Below are 16393 nucleotides of genomic sequence, written 5' to 3' on the forward strand. Positions count from 1 at the left end.
ATGATCCACTCGAGGGCTACCATGGGGAAATGGAGCTCACCATCCAGGCCAGAAGCGAAGCGTATCCGCATGCGTCATAGCTCCTCTTCTTCGTTAGCAGCTTCCACACCGAACAGATGTCTATTCGGTCACTCACAAGTATCCCAATGAGTTTACATCTTGCATCCTGGAATGTGAACAGCCTTCACTATAGTGAAGCACATGGTTCCAGGAAGTTGATTGTTCGGTGGGAGCTGCAACCTGCCCTTGCCGGACGGATCGACATCTTACTTATACAAGAGCGCAAGCTCACTCCCACCCAGGCCTAGCGGGCAGGGAAGGTACTCCCGCGCAGTTCACAAACTTACTAGGAGCACGCCATCGGTGCCCGCTGCAGGAGTGGAGGCATACGCACCTCTATTGGCCTGAGCCTCACCGCCTGTGTACGAGACCACGGAATGATCGTGGCAAGGAGGTTCTATGAATCAGATTGGATATTGGGGACTCATGCCTTGGAGTCCTCAATATCTATACCCCTACTGAGGTTAGGACACACAACAGGTTCTAGATGTAGATCGCAGAGCAAGACTCCCAGAGGTGGACTCCTAGATCGTTGAAGGAGACTTCAACAACCTGGAGGCCTTAAGGGATCAGCAAGGCAGAGGCAGAAACTACCAGGGTATGGCTGGGGAGGAGCAAGAGGCATGGGAGGTCTTCCTACTGGCAGTAGGAGTACGTGATGCATGGAGAGACCCAGCTTCCCACAGGAGCAAGAGATCGTTGGACTTCTCTTAAGGATACAGGCGGCTAGGTAGAGTTCTGCTGGAGCGGCTGGGCAGGTTCTATGTGGGAGAGTGGGAATGCTCTCGCGGAGGCCAGGTAGGGTAGTTGGCGGACACCACTTTGTATGATCACTGCCCAGTTCTCTTGACACTTGACCCCCCACCATCTACCCCAAACACACGATCCTGTCGAATCCCTAACTCGATCTATAGGAGGGAGGAGATGAAGAGACAGATTGAGCAGATTTGGACCAGGGAGAGGGGCAGGAGGGACTGGATCGCAGAGGAACTTGCAAAGGTCCTAGCCGAGTCGAGCAGTATCTAAGGCAGCCTTACAAGCTAGCTAGCAAAGCTGGGAGGAGGAGAGAGCACTCCGACAGGACCTAGCAACCAAGGTATCCCATTCTCCACGCACAGGAGGTGTGCACACGAGCAGCCATTATTGATGGCCTAGAGGATAGGTGCTCGGAGTGTTCATTCCGTACCTCAGCAGCCTTTTGGGTGCGGAAAGGATACATGATGTACATGGAATTTTTCCAGGTGCATCAGCCCCGCACTTCAGGAGAGCAAATACGCAGACTTCGGGATCAATATGGAAGGACTCGTTCTAGCCGGGAAGAGGTGATGGAGATTGCCACCAGCTACTACATGCGCCTTTTTCAGCAGGAGACAGCTTCAGATAGAGAACAGCGATGTAGACAGTAGGTCTGGGATCACATCCCATCCCTCATCACAGAGGAGATGGGACACTTCCTCCTAGCCCCCTTCACAAAGAAGGAACAAGAGGAGGCTTTCTATACATAGAACAGGGGCAGAAATGCCCGCCAAGAGAGGATGGCCTCTCTAAGGCCTTTTTCACTACCTACTCGGAATGGTGAAGGACCCCTTACTACTGGCCTTCCAAGAGATTTTCACTTTTGGTCGGATACCAAGGAGTCTTTCCGCAACTCTTATCAGTCTCCTCCCCAAAGGGGGAAACCGGTTGGAGCTATCCCAGTGGAGACTGATCACCTTGTTGTAAGTGGCCTATAAGGCACTGACAAAGATGATTGGTAGGCGACTCCGCCCTGTGCTTCCAGACATCATTCATGACACACATATAGGCTTTGTCTAGGACAGGAGCATCCTTGACAATGTCTTCACTTTCGTTGAGGCAACAGACTGGGCTCAACATAGTGGTCAGGGACTGGCTGTACTACTCCTGGACTTTGAGAAAGCCTATGACAGGGTGGACTAGGACTTCTTAGAGGGCACTATGGTGAGGTTGGGCTTCCCCCAGGCATGGATCCGTGGGGTCTCAGCACTTTAAAATCGGCCACCAACAAGGTTCTCATAGATGGCAAGCGAGGGGAGAAGTTTTGACTGGAGAGATCGGTTCGGCAAGGTTGCCCCTTGGCCCCGTACCTGTTCCTACTCTTTGCAGAGGCAATGTCTCACTTCCTCAAGTCACGTGTGAGCGGGTTACGCGGCCTCCAACTTCTAGTGAGAGAGGAGACGGAGTTGTTGGACTCGGAGTATGCAGATGATACAGCACTCTACGTAGAGGATGATGAGTTGATGCTGGAGAGAGTGAGACTCGCTCTTGAGGTGTTCTATACTGCAGCGGGAGCGAAAATCAACTAGCAAAAGTCCGTTGGTTTCCTTACATTTCCAGACTCTAGCATGGAGTGGGGCATTCACTTGGGATTAAGATGGGTGTGCAGAGGGCAAACTGTCCATTACCTAGGGTTCCAAGTCGAACTTGATATCACTCCCGCTCTACAATTTCTTCCAATCCTTGACTCTATTCGAAGGAAGCTAACCTACTAAAGTATCACTCACCTTTCCCTAGCAGGCTGAGCCCTAATGGTTAACCAGGTCCTCCTAGCGACGGCTTGGTACATCGCCTCGTGTTGGTGCTTCGCCTCGTCCTATGTAGTACAACTTTGCCGTCTAGTGCGGAACTTTCTTTGGGCTGGGTCAAATGGCTCCAAGGATTCCCAGGCCAAGGCGGCGTGGGCAACCATCATCCAACATCGGTCAGAGGGAGAGCTTGGAATCATAGATCCAGAGTATCAGAGTATGGCCCTCTTGGGCAAGCTAGTAGTTCACGGCCTCACACCAGGAGGGTAGACTAGAAGGTCCTTTTGTAGAAGGGTCTCCAGGGGTGTAGACCGAGGCTTGACGGTGATTAGAGGCCGTCCCTGAGATGGAGATTCACGACAACCCAAATCACCCCCCCAAATCCCCCTTCCTATGCAGTTTGCTTCGGGTGTGGTAGGGCCTCCGTAAGGCCCTAATTCAAAGCCTCCCAGGCTCCCAGGAGGACATAGACAGCTAGCTGGTGATATGAAACCCCCAGGTCAGAGATCAAGAGGGGGTACAGATTGGTGAGCGCCCCCACATCCAGTGGGCTGGGTGGGAGGCTAGCCCGGCTTGTACCATCAAGACATGGCAAGAGGTGTATAGGATGATGGACGAGGGGGTGTTGCAGCAGGCATCAGGTTGCCAGAGAGGAGTGGAGCTGAGGAGAAGGGAGATAGATGCAACTATACCTCGGGAGTGGCTTGCCCCCCCGCCCCCCCCAAGACAAGAGCCGGTAGAGCCCAGGGAGGTATGGGCTGCCAGGTTCTCACCAACATGTATCCCCCTGCAGGTGGCAGGTAGAGTGGGAGACGCCCCACATGGGACTTTCTTCACTGTACTAGAGGAGGGGCATCTGGTCCTTGATAGAGGGCAATAGGATGAGGGGATAGTTGTCCTTCCATGGAGGAGGATTCGGGTGGTTGGCCTTCAAGGGAAGACATAGTGGCTGGACCCTTATGTCTTCTGGAAGGAGCTCAAGGAGTGGCGCCTCTGGATTTGGGAAGGCATGCCACTTGATGAGCTGGAGTGGGATCCGGGAGAATGGCTATGGCCGGCCACTGCGGTCGCCAAGAAGCCACCGAGGTTCCTGGAGTATACAACCAGGATTGGCAGACACGTACTGATGCAGGAGGACATAGATTGGGCCCCATCACGCAGCAGGCACTCGGCGGAGCACAACATCACGGAGGCTTTCCGACAAACCTTCTAGCGCTGCCTATGGGATAGCTGGAGGCCAAGGAGGATATCGTGTTTCTTATGGCTAGTGGAGGCCTGGTGGTGGGGAGTTGGTTAGCCCAGATGTAGGAGGGAGGTTGTAAATGCTGCAAACAGCAGCCTCTGGAGTCCCCAAAGCACTACCTTTGGTGGTGTGAGAGGCGGCGCAGCTCATGTGTAGAGGAGCATGCCGCATCCTCCGCCGTATAGCACCCAGCCTTGGATATATCTCATGGGGAGCTTTCTGCTGGCAGGCAATCAGCCAGGGCCGTCACCTTCTGTATGAGGTTCGGATGCAAGACACGATATTCATTATTGAGGCAGGGTCGTGCACAGTGGTCGGTCTAGAGGATCTACCCATCTGCCAGGTACTAGAGCCCACAGCAGACCGCTCTGAGATATGGGAGATCATCGGGAGTCTTACTGGATGGCATATTTGGAAGGCGCGGTGTCAAGAGGCTTTTGGCGGGGAGAGACTTTCAGTATAGTTGACTTTAACAAAGCTCTAGACCTCCATCATCCACTCCCTCCACGGTCGATGGGACCAAGTGCAAGGCGAGTCTCGAGCTCGGCAGGAGCTCCGATCTCATTTCATGCGCACTTGGGGCGGCCAGGACCTATTTTTCATGATGCAGGCAGGCAACCCCAGATGGCAATACACCCCCTCCCCTCTCCATGGCTTCTTGCCCCCATTCCCCCTAGACCACCTTGAGAGGCTTGTATTCTTGATATATCTGTGACTCTGATCAGCTCCAGCTAGTTTGTTGAGCATGAGCACTTCCTTGTACTCAGGTTTTTTCTGAAGTAATATAATTAGCCACACTTTATTTGCAAAAAAAAAAAAAGAGTCCATGTCTGCTCATTCATTATTGAAATCCCAAATTTTTCCTAATTAACAAATGGGCAGGCAACATGTCAATTGGGTGAGCTCAACAAATACTACATAACTGCCACATTGTCATACATTCACTGGCATTAAGAAGAAAATCTTCCATGTGATAACAATAACTAGCTGTCAATCAGAAGATGGAACCCTATGACATATTGAATGCATGAAGTGAAACTCTACAAATCACTTCTTTGTCAAAACCAGGTATCCACTAAAAATTCACTGATTTGAATACAGCCTGCTTGTTATGTTCGCAGGTATCTTAGCAGAAAAGGCACTTAGAATTAGGAGAAGCATTACTTGCAAAGTAGACCGAGAGAAAAATATCTTGAATGCAGCTTGTAATCTTCGCAACGCATTTCCTCCACAGACTACCTTGGAAGCTGGCAGCCAGATATCCCGCATGGAGACTCGAGTTAGGTAGCTTTCCCTGATTGAAAAGCAAAAACAATAATCAATCTTCTGAAGGAATTACATTTCTTGTAAAGTTAAAAGAAATAATTGAGTTCGCTGCTAAAACAGTAAACCAGATGTCAATCTTTTGGTCAAATATTGCAAAATTTATTTTCCAAGAAATGAAAATCCTATTAGAGCTAAATGCCTCAGTCAAAAATACTAACAACAAGCCCTATGAATGATGGCAATGATTGCCAGCGCTTCTCAGCTGTTTGCTCTCAAGAAAGTGTCTAATAGAAGGGATGTGTGTACGCTGAAAAGTCATTTTGGTGGTCTATGATCCCTGATGGTGCATGACTCTAGATGGAAGAATGTGCCTGAACCCAAGGTATAAAAAACACATCTCTCCCCCTCATGTGGTCAGTCTGTCGGAGTGCAATGAATGCAGAAGCGTATGGACAAGACTGAAAGACGAATGAGCACGAGAGAAAGGGAGAGACAAAAGAGACAAAAGAACGCAGAAATCTGCAGTCAATGAATGCTAAAATGAAGAGGGCAGATGTACAAGGGCTGTTAGTGTATCTCCTCGAGCCCGATCTCTCTCACCAGAACCTGAAAACGAAAGTGAGAAGGGCAGGCTGAAGTGGTGCCATAAATAGCACAAAAGAATGCATAAAATATGGCAGGTTGGCCAGCTAAATCTGGCCGACCTGCCAAATCTAGCCCAAAACGCATAAAATTGGCCACCATAAATGCTGCAATAAATATGTTGCCCACATGGCACTGGACTGCCCACCGTATCTGCCTTGACATTGGCAACTGCTGAAAAGAATGCCCAAATAACTGGCAGGGAATGCGTAAGTCCCTCTGAGAGAACAGACTTCATCAACTATATCCTAAGAAATGCTAGTCCAAGGGATGACTAATCTCTAATACAGTCATCCTACAAGCTCTCCCATCTCACTTGAAGGCCGTAGATGATCTCAATCCAAATCATGCAAAGGTCTCTGGTGTAGATATATCCCATTCCTTAAACAAGGAAGCTTATGCTTGATGCTTAGAATAAAGGGTGCTAATTCTTGCTTTTATTGATGCTAACCCCCATGGCACCCAAGGAACTGCAATGAGATCCGACAAGGAGCCCATGTTATGTTCTCAAGGGACCTCCAAAGTCCAATCAAATTAGAACTTATGTCACAAACCCAAAGAAATCTTTCTCAAGTAGGGTGTCCAACATCGAGCATGCCAGCCTAAGATTAATCACATTGGCAAGGATCTTATATGCAGTCCCAAGCAACTAAACAAGAGTCGTAGAAGTCATCTTCTTTTGCATCACCATTGCTATAGCCTTATTATGAAATTAACTATGGAAGCATCCATATCTTCCCCCCACAAAAATTAATGAGCTTCACACCCTTGTGACCTCACCTCAACTTATTTCCAGCCTAGATGTCTCTCCTCCCTCTAGGGCATGGTTGTGAGGTACGAAAGGTACGATATGATAAAGTACGGTATGAAATGGTACCTTAAGATTTTATAAGATACGATATGAGGAGAGACCTTGCCTTCCGCAAGAGGGAGAGGTCGTTGGACTTCTCTTGGGGATATAGGCGGCTAGGTGGAGTCCTACTGGAGCGGTTGGACAAGTTTTATGTGGGAGAGTGGGGAGGCTCTCGTGGAGGCCAGATTGGGCAGTTGGTGAGCACCACATTGTTTGATCATTGCCCGGTTTTCCTGACACTAGATCCCCCAGCATCTACCCTAGAAACTCAATCCTGTAGGATCCCTGACTCGATCTATAGGGGAGGGAGGAGGTGACGAGACAGATAGAGCAGCTCTGGACTAGGGAGTGGGGTAGAAGGGACCCGATCGCAGAGGAGGTTGCAGAGGTCCTAGCCGAGTCGAGCAGGATCTGCCAGGAGGCAGCCATACAAGCCAGGCAACAGAGCTGGGAGAAGGAGAGAGCACTCCAACGGGACCTTGCAGCCATGCAAAGATTATTACAGGAGGCATTAGGGGATCCCACCCTCCACGCACAGGAGGTGCGCGCATGAGCAGCCATCGCTGGCCTAGAGGACAGACGCTCAAAGTTCTATTTCCACACCTCAACAGCCTTCTAGGCATGGAAGGGGGACACAACGTGCAGGTAGTTTTTTCAGGTGCACCAGCCTCACACATCAGGAGAGCAGATACGCAACCTTCGAGATCAGTATATGGACGGACTCGTTCTAGCCCAGACGAGGTGATGGAGATTGCCACCGACTACTACAGCCACCTTTTCCAACAAGAGCCAGCCTCAGCTAGAGGACAGCAATGTAGACAGCACGTCTAGGATCACATCCCGTCCCTCATCACAGAGGAGATGGGACGCTCCCTCCTAGTCCCCCTTCACACAGAAGGAACTAGAGGAGACTTTCCATACACACAACGAGCAGAAATACTCCGAAGAGGATGGCCTCTCTAAGGCCTTCTTTACTACCTACTCGGAAGTGGTGAAGGACCCCCTACTGATGGCCTTCCAGGAGATTTTCACTTTAGGACAGATGCCAGGGAGCCTTTCGGCAGGCCTTATCAGCCTTCTCCCCAAAGAGGGAGACCAATTGGAGCTTTCCCAGTAGAGACCGATCACCTTATTTTCAGTGGCCTATAAGGCACTAGCAAAGATGATTGGTAGGCAACTACGCCCCGTGCTACCAAACATCATCCATGACACACAGACAGGCTTTGTCCAAGATAGGAGTATCCTAGACAATCTATTCACCTTCTTTGAGGCGACAGAGTGGGCTCAGCAAAGTGGGCAGAGACTAGCCGTACTACTCTTGGATTTCGAAAAAGCTTATGACAAGGTGGACTGGGATTTCCTAGAGGGCACCATGGTGAGGTTGGGTTTCCCCCAGGCTTGGATTCGCGAGGTCGCCGCACTTTACAGATCGGCCACCAGCAGGGTTCTCATAGGTGGTAGGCGAGGGGAGGAGTTTCGGCTGGATCACCCCCCCAAATCACCTTTCCTACGTAGCTTACTCCGCGTGTGGCAGGGTCTCTGTAAGGCCCTAATCTAGAGCCCCCCAGGCTGCCAGGAGGAGATAGGCTGTCAACCAATGATCTGGAACCCCTAGGTCAAAGATTGGGAAGGGGCATAGATTGGCAAGCGCCCCCACATCCAGTGGGCTGGTTGGGAGGCCGGCCCGGCTCATACCATCAGGACATGGCCGGAGGTGTACAAGATGGCGGACGAGGAGGTGTTGTAGCAAGTATCAGACTGCCAGAGAGGAGTGGAGTTGAGGCGAAGGGAAATAGACGCAGTAATACCTCCGGAGTGGCTTGCTCCCCCGATACAAATGCCGATAGAGCCCGGGGAGGTATGGGCCGCTAGGTTTTCACCAGCAGGCATCCCCCTATAGGTAGCAGGTAGAGTAGGCGGTGCCTCGCAAGGGACTTTCTTCACCATTTAGGGGGGGGTGGGGGCGTTTGGCCCTTGACAGAGGGCAGCAAGATGAGGGGATAGCTGCCCTTTCGTGGAGGAGGATTCGGGTGGTGGGCCTTCAGGGGAAGACATGGCAACTGGACCCCTATGTTTTCTAGAAGGAGCTCAGGGAGTGGCACCTTTGGATCTGGGAGGGCAGACCACTTGATGAGCTGGAGTGGGATCTAGAAGAGTGGCTATGGCCAACCACTGCAGTCGCTAAGAAGCCACTGAGGTTCCTAAAGTACACAGATAGGATTGGCAAACAGGTACTGATGCAAGAGGATATGGATTGGGCGCCGTCACGTAGCAGGCACTGGGTGAAGCACAACATTACGGAGCCATTCTGACGGACCTTTTAGCGCCGCCTATGGCATAGCTCGAGGCCGAGGAGGGTATCGTATTTCTTATGGCTGGTGGCACATGGAGGCTTGGCGATGGTAAGTTGGCTTGCCCAGATGCAGAAGGGAGGTTATAAGCGTTGCATACAGCAGCCTCTAGAAACCCCAAAGCACTGCCTTTGGTTATGTGAGGAGGTGCAGCTCGTGTGGAGAGGAGCATGCTGCATCCTTCGTCGTACAACATCCAGCCTTGGATGTATCTCATGGGGACTTTTCTGCTGGTAGGCAGTCAGCCAAAGCCATCACCTTCTGTATGAGGCCGGGATGCAGGACACGATATTCATCATTGAGGCAAGGTCGTGCACAGCGATCGGTTTGGAGGCTCTACCCATCCGCCAGGTACTGAAGCCCACAGCAAACCGCTCTGAGGTATGGGAGATCATACGGAGTCTTACTCGATGGCATATCTAGAAGGCGCGGTGTCAAGAGACTTTCGGCGGAGAGAGACTTTCAGCACACACGACCTTAGCAGAGCTCTGGACATCCATCATCCACTCCCTCCGCAGCCATTGGGATGAAGAGCAGGGCGAGTCCAAGGCTCGTCAGGAGCTCCCTTGTCATTTCATGCATACCTGGGGCGGCCATGACCTGTTTTTCATGATGCAGGCAAGCAGCCCTAAATGGCGATACACCCCTCCTCCATGGCTTCTTGCCCCGATCCCCCCCAGACCGCCTTGAGAGGCTTGTATACATGATGTATTTGTGTTTGTGAATCAGCTCCAGCTAGTCTGTTGAGCATGAGCACTCTGTTGTAATTAGTTTTTTTGAGTAATATAATCAGCCACATTTTATTTGCACAAAAAAAAAGATATAGTATGATATTATCATCTGGGGTATTTTGGACTAAAGATGATAGAATGTGTGTAAGATCTAAAGAGCAATGTTATTAGAGTATACAAGATGACTGCTTGAGAGTAACAAGCCCATGCAAGATTGAAGAACGTCTTTCGAGGCTACACAGAGGCATTTTCAGTGCATTCGACCTACAAGAGAGGGAGGAGATATTGTTGGTCTGATCTGTAGCCATTGGAGGACCTTCCGAGGCAACCAAGGGCAGGAGAAAACCAATCAACAACAGGTGACGGCATCTACAAGCTATTGAGATAGGGCAGCAACAGTAAATGACTGATTTTCTTCAATACTTTGCGAAGAAAGACTTAACTTTCTCTCCTCAACATTCTCTCTCATCTCCCAGCTTTTCTACAGCCTTGCTCCGAAGATTACAGTGGTGAGATCACCAAAGGCTGAGAAATTTCAGATTTCTCTGTTGTAAACCTAGTTTGCAGAGTAAAAATTAGGGTCTAGAAGCAACTTTGAAAAGTATGCCAAAAATAGGAAGCTCCAAGACTTAGATTCAACTGGGCTAAAGCTATTTTCAATCAAATTCAAGTGAAGGGACATGTAAATCAATGAATTTGGGGTATTTTCCATCTCCATATCAAAGCAAGTGAAGGCCAATTGATTGTCCGAATCAAGGGGCAAATCGGATTAAAGATTTCTTGGTTATTTTGAACAGCAAGGGAAATTGGAATACCGAAAGGGATTGGAAAACTCCCATTGTACATAAACTTCTTATTCAATTAAGTTAAAGAAATACCAAAAGAGGAGCTAGTTTTGGGGCCAACGGGGTGTCCATTGTCCAAGATTGTAAGTTAATTTGCATTTCTCAGTTTTGTAATAAAAGCTGCTACTGTAACTAGGTTGTAATTAGGGAATTACCACTCATCCATAGAAGGAAGCCTAGTTTCAGTTGGGCACCATTTACTGTTACTTTAATGAGAGCAAAGCCAAAGAGCTAGACAACTCGTTTTTGCATGTGTAGACCCTATTGAAAATGGAAATTTACCAAATTTAAAGTTTGGATCAATTTTGGACGGCACGCAAGTGTATCATCCATGTTCAGCTCTATGGTCCTCTTCTTGTATATCACCAATCGTCACTTTTACATTAGGACATGCAGCATAGAGCTCTCCTGAAGAATTATTCACAGCCCTCATATGCCAACCATGATCAGTGTCCACAAGCCATGCACCATTTTCATACAATCTACGCTCAATAACATTAATCTTAAACCCCTGGTCAAGCAAAGCAACACAAGGAGTTTCACATTCTCCTATTTTCACTACCGTTTCAGTGGTAGCCCTTGCCCAATGATTTCTTTTGTAATGACTTTAAGGAATAAATCCTAGAGTCTCTTCTCTATATTTTTGCATCTGCCTTACTCCACCATGCATATTGCTACAAGACAATGTATTTTCAGTCACTTTCTTCTTTTTTCCACATGATGTCCACTCATTAGTAGCATCCTCCATAGATAATCCAGTACTTACTTCATGCTCATATTCAGCCCGAATACCCAACAAACCAGTTTTCTCTTCAAATTGTAGCAATGCACTAGTGGTATCACCAAGAAATTTACGCTTCCTCTTAATTATGTCAATGATCTCATCATGAAATTCTCACTTAGCGATGCCAAGCACCTCTCCCAAGGTGAATTCCACCGGATTGTTTAGGATCCGTTCTTCAAGAACCTTCTTAAGATCTATGGCTGTCTCCATATCAAAGTGCAACTTATATCCTACCTACTTACCCTTCTTTTTGCCCTCTTGTTTGCTATCCTGTTCTTCCTCCTAACTGACCTCTTCCATAACATGCTTGGGAGATGGCTGATTTGTAGATTTAGACTAATCCACACTTCTTCTTGTCACTCTTTTAGATGTCCCTACATTATCTTCATCTCTCTTTCGTTTCTCTTCCACAAGTACATCTATGTTTTGTACCTTTGCTAAATATACGTACACTGAATATGCATCTACCGGTAATTCCCAACCAGTTATGTCACGAATGCCTTGCCCTATATGAGACATTTCACTATCAATAACTTTTCTATTTTCAGTTGCATGTAAAGCATGTGTCCATATTTCAGCCTTCGGATCAACCATCACTTGGCCATGTATTCTATCCAACTGTAGACCAAAAGTAGAAGCATGTACAGCCGCATAAGCATTTCGGACAGCCAAGTTTTCCAACTTCTGCATACCTCCCTTTCCAAAATTCAAAGCAAGAGACAATCCCGTTTCTTGTACATGGATCTTGCCATCTTTTCAAAAGATGAGCTGTTGTGCCAAGGCCTCCTGATAGGCAGCACAATCCTTTCTCTCATGCTGCAAACTATCACACCACATACATCTTTTTCCTGGCTTAGGGACTGCTGCCCGTACCCTTTTCTCTTGTCCTTTTTCATCCAATTTTGCGACATTCAATTAAAGATCCCGCATGCCTTTGACCAATTCATCTAATACATCTTCCCTAACAGTGGAAACAGTAGCAAGTACAGTCATAGGGTTAGCCACAAAAGTGGGTGGCTTACTAGATGCATCAACTGTTTTGCCCATAATAGTGGGCAAGCTAGAGACATGCAATCTTTCTCTTCTTCTATGCTTTTTCACAAGTGCAGTAACAGCTTCCTTGACATGTCTCCACTTTGTTTTAAGACATATCTTCGTAGTCTGATCCTCTAGCAAATCATCAAGCTTCTCTTGAAGCTCAGGATATGCTGCTTATAGAAACAATTCAATTTTATGACTTGCAAGAGCTCGATGTTTTGCAATAGCTAACTGCTCAAATCGACTTTCAAATTCTCTTAACAATTTCATAGCCACAAGACCCTTATTGGGTTGTAAAACCCACTCCTAAAAAGTCTAGCATGTAATCAAACTGGTGTCTTCAATGTAAAATTCTTCATTAAGTGTCTTCTTGAAAGCTACCCAGTCAACATCTTGCATGTACAATTCAGTAATTCGCACTTTCAGTTCATGTATAATGATCCGAACAAAATACTGGCTCCATGCAAGTTGAGCCACCCCAAAGAATTCCATCTTTTGAGCACAAGTATATACATATGCAGATACATTCCTACCATTGAACAACTTCATCTTACGCTCAAGTGCTTGCAAAGCATTCATCACAACAATTCATGTTTGAGCAGAAGCCTGCATCACCTGTGTTGTTGTTGCTGTACCTGCATAAGCATGTTTATATTCTACACTAATTGTTGCAAAACATCACTAGAAATTATGCTCGAAGGTTCTCCCATCTTATCTTTCCTTCTGACAACCTTTCACGTCGGGTTCACCAATGTCGGAGCGGTTTTTGTCGAAAGGTAGTATCCATCGGGGATTAGAGATAGAAGGAAGTATTAGTCTGATAGAAGAAAGTAGAGATAGGAGATGGAAGAAAAGAAAAAAAATAGACAAGAGGTAAAATACGATAAAGACAAAGCACAATAAATCAAATCAATATGTATTGATAGAACCTGGAAGCCCTTGTATGGCACTACTCAGAAATAATCTCCAAGCATTAGATCTCTTGAAGCTCCTTCGTAGACCAAAAACGTGCATCAAAATAACATATTTTTCTTTGTTGTTCGGAACACAAATCTAATGGCTCCATTAGCTCTGAAAGGAAGATAAAATCCTAGGACTCCTAATCAAGAATCTCCCAAATCACTCCTTCTCTCAGTTCAAAGTGTTGTTTAATACATGTTAACTACCATCGCGAACGCGCGCAATTTCGTCCATCTTTCTTTTTCATGAAAAATCCAAAAACTGACTAAAAAAGTAACTTGCTTTTTGCATGCCACCCTAATCTAGAAGTTTTCCTAGCTTTTTAGGATATTTACAACAAATAATATCAAAAATATCAAAAATCAGCTAAAATTGTCCAAAAATCTAGTATTTTTGAACCATCCATGCCACAGACATTAGCACTAATGACTTAGATGACATTGACTCTTTGGATCAATAAGAAAGTCGGATGATGATGCACTCCAAAGTTTTTCACAGCGTGTCCGCGTAGTGGCACAACAGCGTGAGAGAGATAGAGAGAGTGAGAGTGAGAGTGAGAGAGAGTGTGTGTGTGTGTGTGTCTATGTGTGTGTGAGTGTATGCGTGTGTATGTGTATGTGTGTGTGTGTAAGGTTAATGCTCGGAAAAAAGAAGGTTGGGGTGATGTGGCCAAAAGTATTCTATTTTTTCATATGAAATCGTATTAATAGCTATTGTACTATGTACAGATGCACGGTGCCCAGGGAAAAAATAGCATTTAAATCACTCATAAGTGTATGTTACACAAACACACACATACGGTGCCTAGGAAAAAAAAGAGAGATAAAGAGTAAAAAATGCATATAAATCAGCCATATATCCATTACTAAAAGGTTTAGTTTTGAAACCAACCTTCCTCCTTGGATAGGGTGGTATGAACCTGATTTAACAATAATTAAAGCAAGAATAAAATTCAAATAAACTGAAAATTCAATGCTACCACTTTAATCTTGGACAATGGACAGCCTGTTGGCCCCAAAACTAGCACCCCTTGCGGTAATGGGACTACACGACACAATTGGGACAAGTTTAACCACTATCTTTATCTTCAATTGCAAATGGATGGAGTACAACTAAGGTTCACTAATGTTCTCTGCTTATTCAAGTGTCTCTTGTTGTCATAAATGACTAGCAAGCCTTAAAACAATGGTTATCATGTATGAAAAGTACGGTACTATAAAATACGGTACTAAATGGTACCTCAGGATTTTTTAAGGATACTGTATGATAAAAGTACATTATTCTATCCTAAAAACAATTTAAAATCCAATTCTTTTTTACAAAATAAGATAGAGAAATTGCTTGAATCTCAAATAAGCTAATTGCATGGGAGAATCATATTGATATAAGGAGCATTTATCTCATCCAAAAGTGCGGTTCGAATAGGAAAAGAAGTATCCATTAAGTTGGTACCTTCTGGTAATAATACCTAAGTACGATACCTAAAGTATGGTATAGTATGAACCCTTTTGTATGTGGTACTAGTGAAGCTATGCTCTAGAGTGTAACCGATGAGGCTTTGGCAATCCTCTCCCTCTCTAGAATATCCATTCTCCTCCTGCTGGCCTCCTCTCCAAAGGAGAAGCTGATCTCGTGCAAACTCTCATCCTAGCCTTCACCTTTCTATCCAGATCCATGTGACCAACTCTCTGAGATCATCACCATGATATAGGTGCTTTTGAAATGCTAATACTAGGAACTAAGCTGAACCAATGAATAGTCCAAGAGAGTCATCCCAAGTACGATGCTAGCTACACCACCTCTATCACTAGCCTAGTCATCCGCAACTTGTCAAATCTGGAGAAGACCATGGCTTCTACTGCCCTCTCTCTCCTAGAGAACTAGATCAAACATATGGATCTATCAAACTTTGCCATGAATCAAAAACCCTATCCTTTGATCTAAAATACGAGATTCTCCAAAGCAACATGCTCTCCTATTATAATGATCTTTGTGCATCTATCACTCCATGACATCACTACCTACTATCCAATCATCAACCTTGGGTAGGGACTAACTGAGGGAGTCCAGAATTTTCATCCTATCACGTCAGCCATTTGGGGTATCTCTCACAAGACCCTCATGGCTCTCCCTAGAACCAATTTACCCTACAAACTCTTGCCTAAATCTCTATGGCTTCCATAATGGCTATCCAATACATGTAACTCTGCCTCAGAGAAACTTCCCACAACATCGAGGTATCCTCTCTATTGAGACATGGTGTGCCCATAGCATGAGAAAATCCACTAATCCTCCCACTTATGCTCTAGCTTGGTCCCATCTCATGAACCTCATGCCTTGCCTCGAAAGTTGTCGAGCAAAGCCTCATACATTCCATATGAAGATCCTCATGAGGAGTGATGAGTCTCTTGGGCTGACATGGATCTGTAGTGTCTCCTAGAGTACAACTTGTAGCTCGTTACCTAAAAGAAGAGAGGAAAGTTTTTAGAGCATGTATCCAAGTCATCCATCTCCTACACTTTCTCTTGCCGAGAGTTGCTCCTACTTGCTAAGTGTTAGGGACATGCAAGGGTATCAACTTTGAAGTCTCATCTCGATGGCCTACAAGAATTGGAGTTGCTAGTGTATTAATAGTGCAATAAGGGATCTCCAACACATGGCATTGTGGCATTTCTAGCTCCTAGGGGGCTATTGGTACCAAGTTGCCTCTGCTATGATAATAAACATTGACATCTCTGCCTCCTAAGGGGTTGCTAGTGGATGGGGTTGTGGCATCTCTAGCTCCTAGGGAGTAGAAAGGAATGTGTGCAAAAGCCGTAAGCAGCTGAGGTTGTGCCACTCAAGCAGCCAGTTTGAGGTCTCTAACCACTTTGAATTATGCATGAACTGGATCTCTTTACCCCTATCTCTATCCAACATCAGTCTGCTCTCTCTATCAGTGGCATTGCCTTGTCTCTGCCTAACAATGTGCAGTCTTTTGGCACTCTACCTCACTTCTTCTTTGAGGCTAAGGTCTATCACCTCCCTCGTTGGTGTGTCCTAGGTTGGTGCCATCATCATATAACTGAAAATTTTAC

At 46.4% G+C, this 16393-nt stretch overlaps 1 protein-coding gene across 6 annotated transcripts in view; it reads right to left on the reverse strand.

The window, feature by feature from the left end:
• LOC148020783 (DUF3754 family protein, putative (DUF3754)) overlaps positions 1–16393 on the reverse strand; it is a 127179-nt gene that overhangs the window by 39378 nt on the left and 71408 nt on the right. For all 6 annotated transcript variants that reach the window (XR_015694632.1, XM_087698595.1, XM_087698594.1 and 3 more), the window contains exon 6: positions 5011–5140. Coding sequence is in view for 5 of the 6 variants with exons in the window: in XM_087698595.1 (XP_087554721.1) it covers positions 5011–5140 (130 nt within the window). In the remaining variant the exon portion in view is untranslated. The remainder of the gene's footprint in view (positions 1–5010; positions 5141–16393) is intronic.

This window comes from Lygodium microphyllum, chromosome 18, assembly GCF_053477565.2.
Source record: "Lygodium microphyllum isolate KBCC chromosome 18, Lygodium_microphyllum_v1.1.10, whole genome shotgun sequence".
NCBI lineage: Eukaryota > Viridiplantae > Streptophyta > Polypodiopsida > Schizaeales > Lygodiaceae > Lygodium > Lygodium microphyllum.